The sequence below is a fragment of the Garra rufa genome, chromosome 10 (assembly GCF_049309525.1).
Source record: "Garra rufa chromosome 10, GarRuf1.0, whole genome shotgun sequence".
NCBI lineage: Eukaryota > Metazoa > Chordata > Actinopteri > Cypriniformes > Cyprinidae > Garra > Garra rufa.
The window spans coordinates 19,812,202-19,836,459 of NC_133370.1; the positions used below are offsets into that span (position 1 = coordinate 19,812,202).

Below are 24,258 nucleotides of genomic sequence, written 5' to 3' on the forward strand. Positions count from 1 at the left end.
CAAACTACTGTCTCCAAGTTCAGTCATTTCCATCAAGATATCCATAGTGAATCAAAACCAAAAGTGCACTCGGATACCAAGACAACAGTGTTAGGGAAGAGAATTCATGCGAGAAATTATGAGAGATGTGATGTGTGAAAAAAATGTGTGAAAAAACTAAACAGAATGCTTTTATTGTGTGTCATCTCCAATCAATCTGTAATTTTCTCAAATTATGCAGAAGTGTGAAATTATTATTTAATTGTCAGTATTTGAATACACAAAATGCTAGCTATGAAATTAGCCGTGCAAAGACAATGGAGTCTGACATTTTATTCCAAAATATTTCAAATGTCATTTTCATCACAAAACAAAAACGAGAGTTTGATTTTTTCTCCCACAGTTCGCAGGGTATAGAATTAGTGCAGAAAGCATCAAGCACTTAGACTTAGTGTGGGTTGCATACCATGACAGAGATGTGCAGGATACGAAGCTCCTCCTCTGCGGAGTCACTAGCGGGGTAAGCGGTGGCCGCCGGGCCAGGCAGATTCTGACTGCCGTCCTGATGGTGGATGTGGAAGAGCAAAGTGCCATTTTCCAACCACTGCTGCCTCCAGCGAACCAGGGGAATGTCTTCAGAGTTCCCAGAGATCTCTGTAAATATAAACAGATGAAAATCAGGTTCAGTAAATGTTTTGTGTTCCATTGAGAAGTGTGAGATGGTTTCCAGGATAAATCAGAAATGCTCCTGTCATGCAAATATATACGCAGTATACTGTGACTATGCATTATTCATATCACTCCAGACATTTTAGGAATATCAAAGCAATCCCTACAGCATTCAAATTTTGCTTTAGAAATAAACCAAAACAGCCTCAAGTCTGGTTAATGACTACAGAGACAGATGACTGGAGCTTGTCGGAACAAATACACTTTAATAGGAATATGTTACTGGACGTCACATTAACAGACGATTTAGGTTGAAAAATGATAAATAGGCTTTAACTCACAGCTCAAAGCAAAGTGAACATATGTTCTTGACATTGCATAAAGTCTGTTTGATATGTAAGGACAGAGGATTTGGATAAGCCTTTGAAAATGAGTAACGTGTCATTTTTTGACAGTTTATTGAACTATGTGGGTGGGGTGATACACTGGATACGTGTTTTTAATTTTTAATGCTTGTTATAGAATTCTCTTTTTGTTTGTCTGATTAGGCGTTTGTTCTTAAACATACTGATGTGCTGCTGAAACAACTGAAAAACAAAGCTTTTGACCTGCACTGCCTCTTATGCATTAGTAATTTTTTACACAAAGGGGAGGCAGATCTCCTTTCAAAATGGTGCTTGCAGACTGCAAATCGAGGAGAACCCCTGACCCACTTTATGAGTTGTATATGCACAGGCACAAGCCACAGTGACTCTGCACTTCATCACTAGATGTCATACGTGGTCCCAGGGGTCCGGCGTGGTACGCCACCTTTATTAATGAAACAACATGCATGATACAACAAACAAAGGCATGTTACAGGAATAAATTACTGCTGTTTGCTTGCTGCTAAGGGTTTCTTTAACCATGAGCAATTGTGCCCCTGTGGACTTTTAGAAAATAAGTTCTTATAAGTTCTTACTATTTTATTTCTTTACTTTTTTTTTGAGTCATGAAGACTTCCAGAACAATAGAATTTAATTTCCAAAATGTATTTGGTTTAATAGCTTTGTGTGATCGACACAATAGATTGCATGTACTGTAACTCATATTTTGATATTTTACGAAATTTTATAAGTAGCAAAAATAATTAATAAGGTTAATAAAAATAATTAATAATAGGTTTCAAAATTAATAAAGGTTTCAAAGTTTCAAAAGGTTTCCAAAACAATGCAACCTCCATATGACGAAAAGAAAAAGCGTCAATCTTTAAAAATATAATATATAAAATCAAATAAAAATGGGGAAAAAATCAACTGCTGGGACATAAATGTGCTTAAAGATGAAGAAACACTCATAAATTGTCTACATTCTAATTTCTACATTCAGCAGGATGAGCTTTTAATTTAAAATCACTTTAATGTGATGTTATATTATTACTTTTTTTTTTTTTGCCGAAAATAATTTCATCAAAATGTGCATAATACAAAATCATAAACCCAATAGTTAAAATTAATTAACTGTGTTAAATTAGCTGGTAGAAATCTGACTTTGAACTTAATTATGATCCAGACAGATCACACCCTGCGTAAAACAACTAGAAGACTTTCATTTCACACCGTGAATCTTTTCCGTTATCACACAGGTTTTTTTTTTTTTTTTTTTTTTTTTGATGATGATGATGATGCTGTCATTTCAATCAACTGAATAATAAAAATAAACAAATAATAATAAAATAAAAAGTGGAAATAACACTACAAATAATTCCAATAAGATTAATAACATGGTTAAAACATGGATTGTATGTACTGTAACTCATATTTTAATAACAGATTTTCATATTTTACAAGTTTTTTATAAGTAGCAAAAATAATGAATAAAGGTTTAAAAATTAATAAAGGTTTCAAAGTTCCAAAAGGTTTTCAAAACAATGCAACCTTTATATGACGAAAAGTTAACAAAAATAAATAAATAAATAAATGAACAAAACATAATAATTCAACTACTAGGGCATAAATGTGTCCAAAGATGAAGAAACACCCATCAAATTGTCCTCGTTTCTACATTCAGCAGGATGCACTTTTAATTTGACGTTATATTATTTCTTTTTTTTTTCTTCTATTTTTTTGGGTGAAAATAAAGTGGCGAATCCATTTCATCAAAATGTGCATAAATAATACAAAATCATGAACCCAATAGTTAAAATGAATTAACTGTGTTTAATTAGCTGTTAGAAATCTGACTTTGAATTTAATTATGATGCCGACAGATCACACACTGCATAAAACAACCAGAAGACTTTCATTTCACACCCTGAATCTTTTCTGTTATCACACGGTTTTATTTTTTTGACGATGCTGTCAGTTCAATCAACTCAACCGATTCAGTGTCATGACAAATTTGTAAAACCAACCAACGGAACAAATATTTTGAAGAAATATCGCTGTAAAGTCAGTGAAGGCCAAAATCACATATGCTTTGAACTTCAATGTGAAAACACGCACACATGAGAGCCACTGCACCTGGACACATCATAAAGAAAACGTTCACCCAAAAATGAAAACTTGTTTTTTTTTTTGGCTTTCATTTTATATAAAAGTGCAGCACTGACATTCTGCTAAACATCTATTTTTGTGTTGAACAAAAGAAGGGGGGGGGATGACAGGGTGTTATTAAATGATGACAGACTTTCCGTTTCCTTCCGTTTCCTAAACTATATAGGAATAATGATGTCCAGTTACTCATCCATACTGGACTTCCCTCTCTTCTCTTTTTTTGTTTGTTCTGCTTAGTTTTGTTTTGTATGTCCTTTAGTAACGGATTAATTTATTTTTGTCATGTTGTCCAAAGCATGAGCTGTGGAAAACGAGTAAAATTAGGTGTAAAAAAAATAAGTACGGATCATTCCAACTGCTAATAGGGAGCCAGGCTTTGGTTTGAAACTGTTTGACAATCTGAAGGCTGAATGTTGATTGTACTAAATTCTCTTTTAAATGCATATCGGCCAATAGTTACCTCGAAACGGCTGTTTAAGGGTATGTTAAAACCAAAGGGAGAGGGAGAGAGAGAGAGAGAGAGAGAGAGAGAGAGAGAGAGAGAGAGAGAGAGAGAGAGAGAGAGAGAGAGAGAGAGAACAAGAAAGAGAGGGCTGGGGTAAAAAGCTAGTACTATTCATCTCACATCCTGATGCAGTGTTAGAACCTGCCCTCCCCTCTCTTTCACTGTGTCTGTGCTTACAGAGAGCCACAGACTCAAATATACAATCTGGCCTTTGGCTAAATACAGCCATTTACAAAGGCTGCCTCTGAGGAAGAACATTTCTAGGACTGGCCAGAGTGTTTGGCATCATATAAATGTTCATAAGGCAGACAGAACAAAGGCTAACGTTTCAGAAAGCACAGCCTGCTGCCATTATGTGGGATTCACATTTTGATTTAAACAGTGACCATCTCTGAACAATTGTGAAATAAGCTTTTTGTTTTGCTAATAAATAGATGAATACAGGCAGGAAGACTAAGGTTGCAATCAGCTTTTGTTCTCCATAGATTGAAACATTAGTCTTATGGCCACGTATGTTCGTAAGCAATTATTACAAAGCAAGTATGTTCTAATTGCTATTGTCTGAGACAAGGCATGGTGAGCTCACACAAAAGAAAAACGGCGTCTAATTCAGTGCAATTATCCCAACTTTTTTTTTCGTGCATATTTTTACTTCTTTAATTCTGGAAATGTAAAAGTTTGCATATTTTAGAAATTAATTTATATTATAGTACTGTAAAAATAAATATAATAATATAATTAAGATTAATAATTAAAGGATTAAAAAAATGGTAATTTACTCACCCCTATGCCATCCAAGATGTTCATGTCTTTCTTTTTTTAGTCAAAAAAAATAAAAAAATTAGGAGATTTTTGAGGAGACATTCCAGAATTTTTCTCCATATAGTGGACTTTAATGGGAGCCAATGGATTGAAAGTCTAAACTGTATTTTCAATGCCACTTCAAAGGACTCTACACAATCCCAGCCGAGGAATAAAACTGTGTCCCAACTACATGCGACAAGATTCGAGCAAAAGCAATTTAATACATTAAATCAATGCTGGGGATAACGCATTACAAGTTATGTAATCAGATTACTTTTTTCAAGTAACTAGTAAAGTAATGCATTACTTTTTTTAATTTACAAGAAAATATCTTTTTTCAAAATACTTCTTTTTCAAATAAGTAACGCCAGTTACTTTTTTCCCCATTTATTGATTGAAAGCTCTTCTATCCCCATGTTGAGAGAAATTGGGAGTAAGATGTTTCTTTGTTCTATAATAATTGTGAACATGCATTATTCTCACTCACAAAAAAAAAAAAAAAACAGATTCAGTATTCCTCAAAATGAATACAATTCATTAAATTAAATTCAGAATATGACACAAACCTGAAATAGAAATAGAAATAGAAATAGAAATAGAAACAGTTTTTAAAACAGAAAATCTGCATGACGCCGTCACGGCTGGTTAGGACAAAACTCAAGATTAACATGGAAAAGATACGTTTTATTGAGTGTCGCGGTGTCCATGTAGTTAGGGCACAGTGTAAGGGTTATTTATCAAAGCGATTGGTCATTTAAAAAAAAAAAAAAGTGTATATACTTTTTAACCTCTTCTTGCACGTCTGTGACTTCACATATTACATAATCATGTTGAAAAGGTCACACGTGGTTAGTTCTTTGTCCATGTATTCTGGTTCAAAAAGGTACAGTAGGGTGAACTCAACTCATTTTCTCCTCCAACTTTAAAATCGTCCAACATCATTGTTTTACCTTTTTTGTAAAGGGTGTTTGACTTTCTTTGCACGTTTGCTTTGTAAACACTGGGTCGGTACTTCTGCCTACTTTAAGGTGACTAAACTTGGTTAAAAAGTATCTCAATTTTTATTGTTTCGCCAGATAAGACCCTTATTCCTTGGCTGGAATGGTGTGGACCCCTGTGAAGCCGCATTCCCTGTTGAAAAAAAAAAACAGCATATGCTGGTTAAGTATGTTTTGGAGCATGGCTGCTGGTTTGAGCTGGTCCTTAGCTGATCCTAAGCAACTAGCTCCTGCACAGGTTCAGCTCATGACCAGCTAAGTGCCAGCTTAAACCAGCAGCCATGCTTCAAAGCACACCTAACCAACATATTCAGTTTTCGAAACTGCAATTTGGACCTTCAACTCATTGATCCCCATGAAGTCCACTTTATGGAGAAAAATCATGATTTGTTTCCCTCAAAAGCCTTATTTCATTTTGACTGAAGAAAGAATGACATGAACATCTTGCATGACATGGGGATGAGTATCAGGAAATTTGATTCAGGAAGTGAACTAATCCTTTAATTAAAAAAACAAATCTTAAAATTATTATTTGTAAAATATGCGATCGCATCTATTACATGTAATATATTAAATTACCCAGAACTTCAACACTGTAATTCATGTTAGATTCACAGATGTCTTCGGCAGTTATCACAGCATGAGAGAAACAAGAATCATGAGGGATGAACATGACAACTCAACTCGTGAGATGTTTTGTTCACAGCAGATCAAAGTTTACCTTTAACAGCTTGTTCCAAGGTATGTTTCCTCTGATGGTGCCAATTTTCCCCCTGAATAAGAATTCAGGGCTAAGCAATCAGTCAAAGTCACTTTTATTTTGTAAGCCTATCCAACACCCCGAACATTAAGCGCAATGGCTAGTAAATGGTAATTTGTTAAAGATTCAAAGCCATGTTTAATATTTCATGTTGGATAATTAGCCTTAAGACTGAGCACAACGTAAAGAAAATGTGTGCTTTCAAGGTCTTTCTTGGCCCTATTTTATATATAAAATAGGGCCTATCTATCTATCTATCTATCTATCTATATAGATAGATAGATAGATAGATAGATAGATAGATAGATAGATAGATAGATAGATAGATAGATAGATAGATAGATAGATAGATAGATAGATCTCAATCATCATTGTATTGCATTGCATTCTATTTTCTGCCCCCACAATAAATCCTATAGAGCTCTGATCATAAAGCCACATCAGTTCAGATGCCACTGACATACTAATTCTGTGCTATACACCTCAAGGTAGACTGAAGCACAACTTTAAAGTGACCTGATTTGATATTGTAGCAGACCAAATGCAATAAACCAAGCCTCAATGAATCAGTCTTCACAGAATGAACTATTTTTGGTCTAAATAAATCTGGTTTATGTGAAATAGAAGGTGGGTTATAGTTTCTATCAGGGGTTATTCTAGGGGGCTTTACACCAGATGAGATTCTGCAGTTGGCTGATCTGAAGCTTGCTGACCAAACAATTATTATTGTTTTAAATAAGCCATCCATAAGAGATCACATAAATCACAGTGTATACGTTTGGCGATTTTTTTTCCTATCCTTTATGACTGTTTCTTGTCAGATTGAATGATATGAGTCTTTTGACAACAGTAAGATATGCAGTGTATCATAAGTCACAACTGACAGCGGTGACTGGCCGTTTTACATCATTAATCATGTCACATTCTGATGTCCTTGCTGACATGCAAAATAGAAATAGTATTACTCAGACAAAGAAATCAATGTTTTACAAGGCAAGGGAGGCATATGTTAAAGTATAACATTAAAAAGTGTATAAATCAATCAGTGTACAAACCAGCAGGTAAAGTTACAACGAGACTCTGTGTCTCCCTTGCCTCCCCTGAGCCCATTGAGTTTTAACAGACCCCTTAAAGTGTGTGGTGAGTTTGGTGGGGGGTATTGAGAATAAATGGGGGAGAGTCATGTGAGAGGAGGCAATGCCTCCATCACGATATGATTGGATATGACTGGTTATGTTCGTCTGTGATTGGTTCATGCAATAAATCCCGCCTCTTGTTTTCATGCACATTCCGCGTTCATGAATCAGTCCGAATGAACAATATGATGGTGTTAATTGAAAAACTAATTTAAAAAAGTAAGTATACATTTCACACACTTAGATATAACCACTTTGTCAAAATAAGACTTAAAATGGTCTGTGGGAGTTCATTATTCATACCCTTCTCAATAATCAATAGAAAAGCCTTTATTGGCTATTACAGCAATCAAACGCTTTTTACATGTCTCCACTGGTATTTTTGCCCATTCATCTTTAGCGATGAGCTCTTTCAGGTTAGAAGATCTTCTTGCCATCACCCTGATCTTTAACTCCCTCCACAGATTCTCAATTGGATTTAAGACAGGACTCTGGCAGGGCCATTGCAAATCGTTAATGTTTTTGTCTGCTAACCATTTCTTCACCACTTTTGCTGTGTGTTTTGGGTTGTTGTCATGCTGAAATGTCCACTGGTGCCCAAGGCCAAGTTTCTCTGCAGACTGCCTGATGTTGTTGTTGAGAATTTTCATGTATTGCTCCTTTTTCATGGTGCCATTTACTGTGATTAGGTTCCCAGGTCCACCGGCTGAAAAACACCCCCAAAACATTAGGTTCCCACCAGCATGTTTGACAGTGGGGATGGTGTTCTTAGGGTTGAAGGCTTCTCCTTTTTTGTGCCAAATGAAGGCTACATCATTGTGGCTAAACAATTCAATTTTTGTTTCATCTGACCATAAATTAGAAGACCAGAAGTCTTCTTCTTTGTCCAGATGAGCATTTGCAAGGGCCAAGCGGGCTTTTGTGTGCTTTATCTGGAGAAGTGGTATCCTCCTTGGTCTGCGTCCGTGGAACCCAGCGGTCTGCAGTGTCTGTTGGACTGTCTGCCTTGAGATGTTGCCACCAGCAGAGCCCAGATTCATCAGGATGGTCTTGGTGGTGATCCTTGGATTCTTTTTTACCTCTCTCACTATCCTCCTGGCCAGCACAGGTGTCACTTTTGGCTTCCGACCACGTCCTCTGAACATATTTAATTTTTTTAAAATAATACTTTGCACTGTAGCCAGTGGAACTTCAAAACATTTAGATATGGTCTTATAGCCCTTTCCTGACTTGTGAGCAGCCACAATGCGCAGCCGCAGGTCCTCAGTGAGCTCCTTTGTCTTAGCCATGACTGTCCACAAACCAACAGCTGAGAGCTTCTGTTTTTCACCTGTTGAGTTGATTAAAACAGCTGTTCCCAATGAATCAGGGTAATTAGGATGCTTTAGAACAGCTTGGACTATTTGGAATGGTATAGAACTTTGGATTTTCCCATAAACTGTGACAGTTTGCAAAGGGTATGAATAATTTTGGACATGCCACTTTTTGTTCAAATGTGAATAAAAGCTGAGAAATGCCTCTTGCACATCGTCTTATTATCTTTTGGGAGAAGCCTGTATCATTTCCGGTCAAAACAAACTTGCTGGTTAAATAAGAGTAACTTTAAGTCAGAATTTGCCAGGGGTATGAATAATTTCGTCTTGACTGTATGTATATATATATATATATATATATATATATATATATATATATATATATATATATATATGAATGTCTTTCATACACACAAGCACATCACTAAAAATAAAAAAACATGCAAGAATAGTCTAGAAATGTATTCCAATATATCCAGCTTCTTACAGTTTTAGTATTGGACTTTTTTCCATTAAAAACTCCTTACTACACAACCCTGGAAAACAATTCCATATATAGTAATTTTCTCTTTGTTTTATATTCGTTCCAGCAGAAACATTCAAACCTCCTTTAAACAAGATCAATTCACCTGAGAAGCCAATTGCATAAGATATTAAGACTTGTTTTCAAACATGCATTGCATCAGAATCTAGTTTTATTGTGTCTTGTTCTGTTGGCTGACTTGTTTTAAGCATAAGCCCCATGTTTAAAACAAGCAGTGTATTAGTCTAAGGGGGTACCTTCAGCCTAAAATGTGATTTGAGTTCCAAACCGAAATCAACAACTGCTAGATTCATACACTTCACATTTTGAAACTCTCTATAAATAAGCACCACACAAGCCGCCAATGTCACCTGCTATTTTTCGAGCCACTTGGAGTGCTAAATAATGCACACCGCAGGGATGAAAACACATACACACTTGAGAATCTGCTGAGCATTGAATCCTTCACTTTGAATGTTGGCACTAAACCCTGAGCCTGTTAATGCATTACAGTTAACATGGGAACAGAGTGGCAAATGACTAGATATAAAACCATGCATAATATAGTGTGGTTAGATCACATGTTGTGGCTTTGCTTAAATGGTCCCCGGTGCTTCTACCAACCCAGAAAACATGAAAAGGGACAACCCAGTAACAGTAACAACCCAGAAAAATTAGCCTCTCAGATTTTGCTCCCCTCACATGCAATTTCTTTCCCAGCTGTTTACCTTCACAGACATAACTGACTGTTTTTGTCAAAACAGTGTGTATTTTTAACATAAACCTGTTTGTATTTGACCATTTAAGTGCAATAAGACTTGAAAGAGAAATGCATGATTTCAGCACAAAAGACATGACAATCAAAACCAAACAGACGTTTTGGGACAAAATATCTGAGGTACGAGCTGTAAAGGCACACCCTATTCTGGAAAAGGGGGCAGGGAGCAGCAGCTCATTTGCATTTAAAGAGGCATGCACAAAACAGCCTGTTTCTGCATTCTTTCAAAATAGCCAATTTTAAAATGATATGATATAATAAATGACCCGTGGGGTATTTTGAGCTGAAACTTCACAGACACATAATGTTGACACCTGAGACTTATATTACATCTTGTAAAAAGAGGCATAATAGGTCTCCTGTTATGTCTCATGGTCTCATGTTGCATTGCCCTAATCTATCATCTACCTAAAATGTGTACAGTAGTTCAAGTATGAAAATCCATTGTAAAAATGTGAAATATATTGTTAATAACAAATAAAATAAAACAATTATTTTTATTTGAAAAAAGGTTAAAAATGTAATTTTCACTGCCATCATTGCATTGGAGAATGCTTTTAAACAATGTAAGATGTAGTGAAAAACTTTTGGACATTGTTAGCAGACAAAATACTCTCTTAAAACACTTTTCAGACTTTTAAAACACTTTCAGGGTCAAATGTAGCCAACACACAAATCCCTTGCATGCACACACACAAAGAAAACAAGTTTGCGCTAATTTGTCACTTGACATAGAAAAGCTAAACTATTATACGTTTTAAATCACTGGTAATGCGACAATTGCAGTTGAATGTGGCTCATCAGCCAGGTACAACCTTGCTATTGCACTACAGCACAGAGCACTGTCACCGAGTCTTATCACAAATATTCAGGGGGAGCTACAATAGACCTATCACTAGTCTCAGCCTCGGTGGGATGCTGGTGGAGCGTCTGCATATTCAGTCGAGTGCGTGTAGGTTCTTTCCATTGATCACATACACCAAGAGGCTAATCTGGGGATGCCGCTTTAAACTCTGAGCTCTGCCGAAGCAGCAAAGTTTTTCAGCGTGATATTTATATATATATATATAACCACCTGCATGACAAAGAGGCCTCTGCCTCCCCCATACCAGCAGGAGGCAAACAAAGCAAGTCCCTCAGCAACGACTCTCCATTTGCAACACAGCGGGTGGGTTTCAGAAGACATTTTCAGGGCAGTCGGGCTGAAGCGTGGGCATGCCAGTGTCGATCACAGACACTAAACTGGAAAGCATATGCATTAATGTTATCAATAACACCATGCTCAAATTAGTGGCTAATGGCATGCGTGTCCAGTATTTTTGGCATGAGCATGCTCATTTGATTTTTTGCAGTTTTACCCGGTCACGCTTACCTGAGTCCCTAAGACTTTAGGCCAAGATATTCTAAATTAAAATTCTGTATATGCATATACCTCAAAATCTTTGCTATAAAATGCTACATTGAATATTTTAACTGATACTCCCCAGGAGATACTGTTAACAGATGTTGCCTTTTTGCATTAATCATTAGTAAGGCATGATGCCATATTATATAGGGCAGAAGCTGGCAAATGTAAATTAGAATATATAGGAAACACAATGCATTAAGAGCTGGGGGGTGAAAACATTTTTTGAATTTAAAGATCAAGGTAAATTGTACTTAATTTGTGTTCTGGGAAACATGCAAGTATCTTCTGTTGCTTTGAACAAAAAGAATAATTTCTTCATCCTGTTCAAAAGTTTTCAACCCCCGGCTCTTAAATGCATTGTGTTTCCTTCGGGAGAATCAGTGAATGTTTGCACCTTTTTTAAAAGTTGTGTTTGAGCCTCAATTGTCCTCAGTGTGAAGATGGATCTCAAAATCATACAGTCACTGCTGGAAAGGGTTCAAATGTGCAAAAGATGCTGGAAAACTGAAGGACTTGAGGATTTTTCTGAAGAACAGTGCTCAGTTTAACTGTTCAGAACAAACAAGGGCCTCATGAACAACCATCACAACCATCCTCAATCAGACATTTATAATCATCACCTGTTTGAATCCAACATACAAAATCCCTGCTATATAAACCACATGTGTAATTGAATTCTGGATGCCTGACACATAGGCCTTGCCCCAGCATCCCGCACACGACACATTATATCACCAAGGCTGGTCGATTATGGCCGATTAGGTGAAGGTTACAGGGCTAAGTCTTAAGTTGCGTGCACCCAGAGCTCCCTCACCGGCCGACAGCTCCCCTTAAGCTACACCTCAGGTCAGTATGATGTTAAAGCAGGTGCTGACGTGCCAGAAGATGAGAACAGAGGGTTCTGAAAAGGAATGCTCATTTCTGAAAAAAAAAAGGGCCGGAGGGTCTTTGCATGAGTCTATTTATAGTGTTGGATCGAGCCACCAGGGCTTAGGGGACTGGCGGGATGAAAGAAGCAAGGACCTGCTAATGGAAGCGCTAAGACTGAAACACGAACAAGAACATGGTTCTCTTTGCCATTCAACCTGTCATCACACTGCAAATAGAGAAATTGGCATGTGGTACGACCGTAATTTTGCACAAATGGTAATACGACTTGTTTTGAGGAGCCAAACAATAAGCCATTGCAGAAAAAAGTCTTCTTGATGCTCCTCAAGGGGTAACGGAGCAATTTTTTAAAAATATAGACCCAGCTTGAAGTGCTTTACTTCTCTTCTAAGGTTATCACGGATATCTACAGCAAATGGCTCTGAATAAATTGTATGATTATTGCATAGCATATCCTCTAAAACAAAATCATGCATTTTATTCGTTTCTGCAATTTCCGTGACAGCAATACCACAGGCACCTGCTCAAAGGCAGTGATCCAAAGAAGAAAACTTCATAAAAGAGGATGACTGGTGCCATCTCCCTTTTTTTAAGACATTCTTGGCTTAAGGAGAAAATTGGAGGTAATTTTCCTAAATTGCTCCAGCAGAAGAAACAGGTAAATCATTGTATGCTCGTTTGGCAGACACTGATAGAAAGTCACTAGAAAAAAAAAACAAAGAAAGACATGTTTTGTTCTTTTGTATCCTCCTTGTAGGTTTTTGATCACTTTAGCATCAATGAAAGCACCAGGAAAAAGCAGAAGGTGGAGAAACATTCTCAAATTAATACAGACAATTTGTGAGCAGCAGTCATTTTAGAGTGCTCAACATAAGTAACACGTTTCAAAGGACGACGGCATCTGACTCGCATTTGTATACAGTAGCTAATAGCATGTGAGAGTTCGCTAAAGCGCATGAAATTACTCTTGAGACTTTCTGATCTTTAGTTCAAACGGAAGTTTCTCAGCAATTCCAAAAATACTCCACGTTCTGCCTTGAAATTTGCAGATAATTGGAAATGAATGAGCAATTGACATGACATGCCAGACTGAAGAGCACTGCATGTCTTGTCATTTTGAAGCATTGATATTGGTTCTGATCTTCCCTCCACTTCCTTCCCAGTTTTGTTACTCCAGCATTTCTTTAATGCTTTAATAGGTTTTTGTTGTTGTTGTTCCGAACTACATATTATTGCCTTCCTCTTCATATCTACAATGTCTAATTATAATGCTTGATAATCGCCAGTTCTTCCAAATGGGCATAATTTTGTTTTGTTTTGTTTTTTTCTTCTCACTAGAAAGAACTCCAAGAGCAAATATACAGTAGTTATTTGAAAGGTCCAAAAGCCTACAAATAACTTTAAACGTGACATGAAAATCTGACTTTTTCCATGTTTAAAGGTCCACTGAAGTGCCTTTATTCTATGTGGTGACGTACTTTTAACTGAAACAAAAACATATCGCCCAGCCCCGCCCACTTATTTTGAATAGCCAATAGCGTTCCATTTATATCTGCTCGGGCCAGAGCCGTCGAGTTCGGTAAAGCCGCATTTGTAAGCTTATGACAGCCACAGACTAATAAATTACCCCACAGATTCAATATGAAACTCTTGCTAAAACAAAATAGTGATCATAATCATGCTGAGGCTGTGTAGTTTAATACATGCTGATCGCATATATGAGCGCATATGATCTGCTCCGTGTTATTGCGTCTCTGTGTAAGGGGCGGGACACTACGGACTCTAGAGAGCATATGATTGGACAGAACGTTTGATGAGAAACTGAAGTGCACGGTGATATCATCAAAATCATTGATTCATATTGGCGGAAGTGACGAGACTGTAAGTTTTGAATGCCCATATCTTGTAAACGCGAATTTTGTCATTGTTTTGAAGCACACTAGCTTATAGATAATCTTAAGGCTAATATATTCATACTAAAAGCCAAAAAACATTAATTTTGATTTCAGGGGGACTTTAAGTGCTGTAATTGGGTCCCCAGTGCATCCACCAACCCAGAAAATGTGAAAAAGGACAACCCAGTAACTTTGTTGTGATATGCCTTTTTCTGCAAGCATGTGAAAAGAACAAGTGCGTCAGATTTCATTCCCCCCTTGACGTGGCAAGTGGATCTTATTATAATATCACCGCCCCGTAATCTGCATGTTTCCACTCATGGCGCCGTCATTTTGTTTTCACAAGCAACAACGGTGTACCAATTCTAACCCCATGGTAAAAGTTTGAGCAAAGCATGCTAACTGTTCTGTCGTTGGCTGCACAGACGAGTACAGAAGACTATTTAGAGTCCCAGCCTCAGAGGAGACATTAACGACTACTTTTTATAAGTCCTGTTTGTTTTTAACATAAACTTGTGGTGTATTTGACCATTTAAGCGCAATAAGACATGAACGATAACTTAGTTTAGTACTCACATGCTTTGTGACAGACGCTTTCTGTGTGCGTGCCTCGAATGTGTATACCCAGAAACCCCTATATCAAGATTAAACTAATGTCTGAGCTACAAGCTGTAAAAGCATAGCCCTATTCTGGAAAGGGGGTCAGGGAGCAGCAGCTCATTTGCCTTTAAAGAGGCATGCGCGAAAACAGCATGTTTCTGCTTCTACTCAAAATAGCCATTTTCAAAATAATATAATAAATTATTTGTGGGGTATTTTGAGCTGAAACTTGACAGACACGTTCTGGGCACACCTGAGACTTATATTACATCTTGTAGAAAGGGGCATAATAAGTCTACTTTAAATAATTCAACTTACAGTAGTTTTTTCAAAGAGTAATGCTCACCAAGACTGTATCAAAAATACCAAAAGCAGCAATGTTGTGAAATGTTATAACCATTTAATATACCTGTTTTTATTTGAATATATTTTAGAATGTAATTAAATTGTTTGTTGGCAATGAAGAACTCTTAACAGCCATTACTCTAGTTTCCAGTGTCACATAATCCTTCAGAAATCATTTGAATATGCTGATTTGGTGCTGATTTAGAAACATTATTATAAATGTTGAAAACAATTTCATACTTAATATTTATATGATAATACATTTTTTAAGGTTCTTGATGAATAGAAATTTAAAAGAACAGCATTTATTTAAAACTGATTTGACTGATTTGTCTGCATTTTTTCCTTGTCACTCAACTGAATGCATCCATGCTTAAAAAAATTAGGGGCCATGAGAAACTGAGAAACCAAAATTCCCTTGGATCATTTGCCATATATAAGGTCACTGTAATATAAAAAACATCTTGTTGTTTTCAGAAGTTTCAGAACTCAAAACTTTTCATTAGTCTAAAAACTCTATATTGAAGCCAGGTCTATGCAGAAACCAACCGAAAAAGATGTCTCCAAAGACAAAAAGATGCTGTGCAGTGCCAAGTTCCCCCTCAGTCGAGTCACTCCGACGTTACATGGGAACTCGCTTTGAGAGACCGATCATCTCTGAGCCTTATATAAAAAAGGCCAATTACAAATTGGCGAGTGGACGTGCGCGCCGGCCACGCCCCCGTACATACGGGTATATAAGATGGCCGCGCGCATCACTCATCAGATCTTTGCTTTCAGAGCCTCTCCTATGAGCCGCTGTTTGCTTTGTTTTCAAGAAAACCTCACAGAAGCCTTCAAATTCAAGAGTTCTTCCCCGCTGGTGCCTAAAAGAGCAATTTCATTTTGCACCAGCGATCCTCCCGCGGGCTGTCGTTTTCACGGCAACAAGCCGCCTGCATCTCCAGCGAGCAAGCCCCGTCGAGTGCACAGCCGCCCCGCGGCTTCTCCCTGGGCAGACCGGGAGCTAAAAGAGTCAATTTCTCACGGCCGATTCAGACGTTCTTTTCAGAATGCCTTTTCGGCCGTGCGCTTCAGGGTGCGGTAGTTTCCTCTCCTCTGCGGACGGACATGATCTCTGCCTCACGTGTTTGGGTCCCGAGCACGCTGAGGCGGCGATCTTGGATGGTTCATGCCCGCACTGCGAGTGCATGACCATGGCCACGCTGAGGTCCCGCCGCTCGTTCGCGAGCCGGCTCCCCTCGCCCTCTTCCCGCGGTCTGTCGTTAAGCCGTCAATGCTTTTCGGCCACCGCGGCGCGGGGCGGGGGGGACCTAAAAGTCACCGTGAAGAATGCACCGCCGGCTAAGAAAGCCCTGCGGTCTTCTCTCACACAGCGTGACCCCGTCGAGCTTCCGCAGCAGTATGCTTCCCCGCCCAGCGGGCTGAGCGTCTCCTTCGGTGCTCCTGCAGAGGATGAGATGTCCATCGCAGCATCAGAGGGAGAGTCGGCGAGCGAGGCGGACGCCTCGGCCGAGCGGCCCCCTCCTGAGGTGGTCGCTCCGTCTGACGCTGATGCCGAGCTCGCGGCTATGCTCCTCCGGGCCGCCAGGGGGATCGGTCTCGAGGTGCCTCCAGCGCCTCCGGCCGATTCCTCTAGGCTTGATGATTGGTTTTTAGGGAGGGCTCCCGCGGCTCCGCCGCGGTCCCCCCCAGTTCCATTTTTCCCGGAGGTGCACGAGGAGCTGTCTAGATCGTGGCGGGCCCCTTATTCATCTCGGTCCCGCCCCAGCTCCTCTCCCCTCGCCACCCTCGATGGCGGAGCGGCCAGGGGGTATGCGGCCATCCCCCAGGTTGAGCGCGCTGTGGCGGTGCACTTGTGCCCGCGTGGCGCTGCCTCCTGGCGGGATCGCCCGCACCTCCCTTCCCGGGCTTGTGAGCGCACGTCCGCCCTGGCGGGCCGCGTTTACAACTCCGCTGGGCAGGCCGCTACCGCCTTGCACGCCATGGCCATCCTCCAGGTCTATCAGGCCCAGGCGTTAAAACAACTGCACGAGGGTGGTCCTGACCAGGGAGTTTTGGAAGAACTCCGCGCCGCCACCGACTTCGCCCTTCGGGCCACGAAGGTCACGGCGCGTTCCCTTGGTCGGGTGATGTCCACGGCTGTGGTCCAGGAGCGACACCTGTGGCTTACTCTGGCTCAGATGGCAGACGTCGACAAGGTTCGCTTTCTTGACGCTCCCATCTCCCAGAGTGGCCTCTTCGGCGACGCTGTCGAGGACTTTGCCCAGCAGTTCTCGGCAGTCCAGAAGCAGACGGAGGCCATCAAACACATCCTGCCCCGCCGCGAACCTACCATCCCGCCGCCGGTGGCCCAACCTCCGCCTGCTCGTCGCCGAGGGCGCCCCCCCGCGGCCTCCAAGGAGAAGGAGAAACCCCAACCAGCTCCGTCCCCCGCCGAACAACACGAGGCCAGGTTGCGACGTCGAGCTGGCCGCGGGAGAGGTGCGCCGCCCGCCTCTCAGGGACCGTCTACACGCAAGAGGTCTGCGAAACGTCCCTGACGCGGGCAACCCGGAGGTGGAGAAGATGGCTCTTCAGGCGACGACAACATCTACGTCGCCGCTCCCGGTGGAGGGCCGGGAGTTGCTGTGCACCCTGACGCTGCCGCCGGCCCACGGGTCGGCGGTACCCAAATTTCCACAAAAAGAGCTAATTTTCTCACCTCCGGGGGTTCAGCCCCGCGTTCCCGTTTCGAGCGGCACACGGTTGCCCTCTCGAGGCCGGATCCGGAGCTGTTTATCGCCAGCGCTGGAACCAGGGAAGAAGGTAAGCACTGCCTCGTGCAGTCTGACTCCCCCCCAGGACGTTTTTCCTTCTGGGCGCAGTCCCCTTCCCGTTCCTCCCTTAGGCTGCCCCACCCTGAGCACGACGGTCAACGTTCCCTTGATCCCCCTGGCAGAGCGGTTGGGGACCTGGCGTCAGCTTCCCAACCCCTCGCGGTGGTTGATTCGGACGGTACGTCTCGGCTATGCGATCCAGTTCGCCAGGCGCCCGCCCAAGTACAGAGGCATCCTTTATACTTCTGTCCATTCGGACACGCATGCCGCTGTCCTGCGTGCGGAGGTCGCAGCCCTACTGGCGAAGGGCGCGATCGAGCCTGTCCCTCCAGCCGAGATGAGGTCAGGGTTTTACAGTCCCTACTTCATCGTGCCCAAAAAGAGTGGTGGGTTAAGACCCATCCTGGATCTCAGAGTCCTGAATCGGTCCCTTCTCAGGCTGCCGTTCAAGATGCTGACGACGAGACGCATGCTAACTTGCATCCGTCCCCAGGATTGGTTTGCAGCCATCGACCTGAAGGACGCCTACTTTCACGTCTCGATCTTACCTCGCCACAGGCCCTTTCTTCGGTTTGCGTTCGAGGGTCGAGCGTATCAGTACAAGGTGCTCCCATTCGGCCTGTCCCTCTCTCCCCGCGTCTTTACCAAGGTCGCGGAGGCTGCCCTGTCCCCTCTTTGGCAGACGGGCATCCGGATTCTCAATTATCTCGACGACTGGCTTTTGATAGCTCACTCTCGAGATCTCCTGTGCGAGCAGAGGGACCTGGTGCTTCGGCACCTCAGCCGTCTGGGCCTTCAGGTCAACCGAGAGAAGAGCAAACTCTCCCCAGTGCAGAGGATCTCTTTTCTCGGTGTGGAGCTGGATTCGGTCGCTATGACAGCCCGCCTCTCCAACGAGCGCGCGCAGTCGGTGCTGAAATGTCTGAGGTTGTTCAAAGACAAGACAGCGGTCCCTCTCAAAACTTTTCAGAGGCTCCTGGGGCATATGGCAGCTGCAGCCGCGGTCACGCCGCTGGGCTTGCTTCATATGAGACCGCTTCAGCACTGGTTACACGACCGAGTCCCGAGACGGGCATGGCACCGTGGCACACTCCGGATTGGCGTTTCCCCGCAGTGTCGCCGCCTATTCAGTCCGTGGTCAGATCTGACCTTCCTCCGGGCCGGAGTGCCCCTGGGGCAGGTCTCCAGGCACATTGTGGTTTACACAGATGCCTCCACCACGGGCTGGGGTGCTGTATGCAACGGGCAAGCAGTTTCGGGCTCCTGGACAGGACCTCGTCTGCAGTGGCATATCAATTGCCTCGAGTTGTTGGCAGTCCTTCTGGCCCTACGTCGCTTTCGATCGACGTTGCGTCAGAGGCACGTGCTTGTTCGCACCGACAGTGTTGCGACGGTTGCATATATCAACCGGCAGGGCGGCCTCCGCTCTCCTCGCATGTCACAACTCGCCCGCCGTCTGCTCCTTTGGAGTCAAACGTGGCTAAAATCGCTACGTGCCATTCACATTCCCGGGGAACTCAACCGTGCAGCCGATCAGCTCTCACGGCAGTCCACCCTCCCTGGAGAATGGCGACTCCACCCCGAGTCAGTCCAGCTGATTTGGAGTCGCTTCGGGGAGGCCCAGATAGATCTGTTTGCCTCCCCCGAGACCTCCCATTGCCAGCAGTTCTTCTCCCTCAGCGAGGTTTCCCTCGGCAGAGATGCTCTGGCTCACAGCTGGCCTCCGGGGCCCAAGTACGCCTTTCCCCCAGTGAGCCTCCTTGCACAGACCCTGTGCAAGATCAGGGAGGACGAGGAGCAGGTTCTCCTGGTCGCCCCATACTGGCCTGCCAGGACCTGGTTCCCAGAACTTATTTCCCTCGCGGCAGCCCCTCCCTGGAAGATCCCCTTGAGGAAGGACCTGCTTTCTCAGGGGATGGGCACAATTTGGCACCCACGTCCCGACCTCTGGAACCTGCATGTCTGGCTCCTGGACGGGACGCGTCAGACCTCGCTGGCCTTCCCCAGGCCGTGATAGACACAATCACGCAGTCCCGAGCCCCCTCTACAAGGCAGGCGTACGCACTGCGGTGGGGTCTGTTCGTCGACTGGTGTTCCTCCCGAGGTGAGGACCCCCAGAAATGCTCGATTGCAGCCGTGCTTTCCTTCCTGCAGGAGAAGTTGGAGCGCAGGCTGTCCCCTTCAACTCTCAAAGTCTATGTGGCCGCTATTGCCGCTCACCATGACGCAGTGGATGGATCATCCCTAGGGAAGCACCCGCTGGTCGTTAGGTTCCTCAGAGGCGCAAGGAGACTTAACCCTCCCAGACCGCGCCTCGTTCCCTCTTGGGACCTCTCCGTCGCCCTCCAGGGCCTGCGGGGAGCTCCCTTTGAGCCCCTTGAGTCAGTCGAGCTTAAATTTCTGTCCCTTAAGACAGCGCTCCTGACAGCTTTGGCTTCTATTAAGAGGGTAGGAGACCTTCAAGCCTTTTCTGTCGACGATTCGTGCCTTGAGTTCGGGCCCGGCGATTCTCACGTTATCTTGAGACCCCGGCCCGGTTATGTGCCCAAGGTTCCCACCACGCCTTTTCGCGATCAGGTGGTGAACCTGCAAGCTCTGCCTATGGAGGAGGCAGACCCAGCTTCTGCGCTGCTGTGTCCAGTTCGCGCCCTGCGTATCTACGTAGCCCGCACTCGGCACTTCAGACGCACCGAGCAGCTCTTTGTCTGCTTTGGAGGTCAGCAGAAAGGGAATGCTGTCTCCAAACAGAGGTTGGCCCATTGGGTGGTAGAGGCCATCTCCCTGTCCTATCTGTACCAGGGACAGCCGTGCCCCTTGGGTGTGCATGCCCACTCCACACGGAGTGTTGCATCCTCCTATGCTTTAGCGCACGGCGCCTCTCTAGCGGACATCTGTAGAGCTGCCGGCTGGGCGACACCCAATACCTTCGCCAGGTTCTACAACCTCCGCGTAGAGGCCGTCTCCTCCCGTGTCTTAACATAGACATCAGGTGAGCGGGAGGGCGGCTGGTGTTGGCTTGCTGCGCCATTCCCATGCGGATCCGAGCGCCATTTCCAGTAGGTTCCCTTCGGTGAACCCTGGGTCCTCCATGCCCCGCAGTCAGGGCTAGATGCGGGGTAGCCCTCACTGTGCTCCTGCCTGGGTCTCCTTCGCCCCGCAGGTTGTGGCTTCCTTTATTATTCCAGCGTATCCGCTGTTTCCCTCGTATATCCCTAGCCTTATGGATATATTGAATTTTTCTCATTTCCACATGCGTAAGAACCGTTCATGTGCCCCGCCCCCCCCCCAACCCATGCTTCAGTTTTCTGGCATCCCTAGGGGGCCCCCTTCTTTGGCCCCCGGGGCGTTGGGAAGGTTACGTTACGGATCTGCCTGCCGGCACGTTCGCCTGCTGGCACGTGGGTCTGTGCGTAACGCGGCGTCAGGGCCGTGGCCTGTTCCAGAGGGTCTGTTCCCATGTAACGTCGGAGTGACTCGACTGAGGGGGAACGTCTAGGTTACGTAGGTAACCCTCGTTCCCTGAAGGAGGGAACGGAGACGTTACATCCCCTGCCACGGCCCTGGCGTCGCGCTGACGCCGGCTCATTCGGCTCTTCAGCAAAAACCTGATGAGTGATGCGCGCGGCCATCTTATATACCCGTATGTACGGGGGCGTGGCCGGCGCGCACGTCCACTCGCCAATTTGTAATTGGCCTTTTTTATATAAGGCTCAGAGATGATCGGTCTCTCAAAGCGAGTTCCCATGTAACGTCTCCGTTCCCTCCTTCAGGGAACGAGGGTTACCTACGTAACCTAGACGTTGTGGAAAAACAGTTTTTGCATTGCCTTCCTTCTGATCTCAACATTAGGAAAGAGTGGATAAACTTCCAGACCGTGTCAGTATAAACTCGGTCCTTTGTTCACTTAATTTTGCCTTGGATTTGTTTACAAACAAGGCACTATTTAATATGGGATTTTCAGAAAGATAAAAACTAAAAGACAATGCTGTGCCAACTATACTGAATCTGACAGTAATGTCACAACACACAAGTGTGAGCAACTGTTTTTATTACATGGTCACTATTGCTTTGTCTGTTATTACAGACTGTTTGATATAGGCTGATCGAAAGATGTAGGCTGTCAAACATACACTACCTGTTAGCCAATCATACCAATGGTATGAGGTCATAAGGGTACATTTTTTTTAAATTGACCATCTGAAAGCTGAATAAATAAGCTTTCCATTGATGTATGGTTTGTCTGGAATCTGAGGGTGCTAAAAATCTAAATATTGAGAAAATCACCTTTAAAGTTGTCCAAATTAAGTTCTTAGCAATGCATATTACTAATAAAAAAATAAGTTTCAATATATTTATGGTAGGAAATTTACAAAATATCTTCATGGAACATGATCTTTACTTAATATCCTAATTATTTTTGGCATAAAAGAAAAATCGATCATTTTGACCTATACAATGTATTTTTAGCTATTTGCTGACTGGTTTTGTGGTCCATGGTCATTTTATATTTACAATTAATATGGTGGACTTATTTGCATATGCCAATTATAACATTCTCAGTCTAAATACTAACTATCGCCATGTGTTGACCAATCATATGCCACTGGCATAGTATCTAATGGCAGTTGTTCAACATAATTCTCACATATTGACTCGAAAATATTAGCTTGACATTTACAAACCAGTGCCCTTGACAAACAGCCAACAGAGATGTCTATGACTCTCCCCAACACAGACAGGCAAACAGACAATAATATGAACAGATATCCATCAGCATATCTGTATAGGCATGAGTCATATGTCAAATAGAGGAGGGGGAAAAAAAGATATTTCCCTATGTAATTTTTTGGTTTAAATACATAAAGCGACTCTGAATGCTTCAAACTGCATAGAAACACATTACAGAAACAGTACACATGCATTCCCTAACACCTAAAATATAGGGTTGTTTGACAGTTAAGCTATAAACTTCTGCTGTAAGCAGCTTTAACCATTAGAGTAAGTGATAACTCAAACAAATGACACTGTTTTTCTTTCCATAAATCAATTTCCTATGGAATAAAACCGTTAGGTTTTGCCCTAAGTGACAAATAATTTAATTACCTTTAGTTCCCCAGGTAATCAGAGCTTGCATTTTCTCATCTTTAAATGACAACACAGTCTAGCAGATTTGAGGAACTTGATTAATCACGACTGGAAAACTTGATTAATCATACTTCATTAAATCACAACTTCATCGTTCAAAAACAATGCATGTGAGCTTGCGTTCATATCTATCATCCTCAAACTTACTCTCTGGATATTGTCTTTATGGTTCAGAGTAAATTGATGTCATGCACAATAGAGGTGTGTTTGCCTCTCCGCAATCAAGCTCTGAAATAAATATAAAGAAATTGCTTTAGATTTAATGAAAACAGAAGTACTCCACAGAGCAGTTTATCCAGGACATATCTGGCAGGTGAAGCAATCAGCACAAGAAAAACAATAAAAAATGTCCTGCTGTTAACAAAGGCACTCAAGCACTGTTTACACTCTTGAGAAACAAGCAGCCGAACTCTCCACAGAAAAATTTGCGGACAAGTGATGCTTCAGTTCAGCATCCACTATGTACTCTACAATCTGGCCTTGGCGTAAATTGTGTCTGGAACGTTGGGTGGCCTAGCAGTATGGTAATCCATTGTAACTCAGTAGGAGAGTATGTCAAGTTATGAAATACCGCATTGCTAATTGCAAGTGAGCTCATGCAGGGGTGATTATATGCAGATGAAATATTAGCCCACCTACTGTTGTTTACTGCAAACAATGGGTTCTCTCCGAAAAGTTAAAAGAAGTTCCTGATAAGCATAGTTAGACATCAACTACCTCATTAACCGAGATTTCTGTGGCACTTCGAAAAAGCACTTCCAGAAAAGTCTTTCGGTTCATCCACCATCTGAATCTAGCTGACGGCTCGTTTAATTATGAGACTATGTATGCCTTCAGGGTCAGTTCCTCATCAGAAGTGCACATATAGATCGCAACGCCATTACTGTCACAACCGCCTTCACACGTAATTGAATACACCTCCAAAGATCCCGGGAAGACAAGAATCCAACCTCTTTTCTGTGATAGCATCCCTTATACTCCATAAATAGCCCACCTGTGGCAGCACTTATCAAACACTTGCTCTTTTTAAGAAAACAAAAAACTGTTACACATACATACATATACAGACATACACATACAGTATGTCACAAAATTGAGTACACTCCTCACATATCAGCAACCATATTAGTATATCTTCTCAAGGGTCAATACTATAGAA

At 42.7% G+C, this 24,258-nt stretch overlaps 1 protein-coding gene across 1 annotated transcript in view; it reads right to left on the minus strand.

Annotated features, from left to right (window-relative positions):
• astn1 (astrotactin 1) overlaps positions 1 to 24,258 on the minus strand; it is a 344,209-nt gene that overhangs the window by 281,399 nt on the left and 38,552 nt on the right. Inside the window, exon 2 of the mRNA XM_073849391.1 lies at positions 446 to 633. Coding sequence (XP_073705492.1) covers positions 446 to 633 — 188 coding nt within the window. The remainder of the gene's footprint in view (positions 1 to 445; positions 634 to 24,258) is intronic.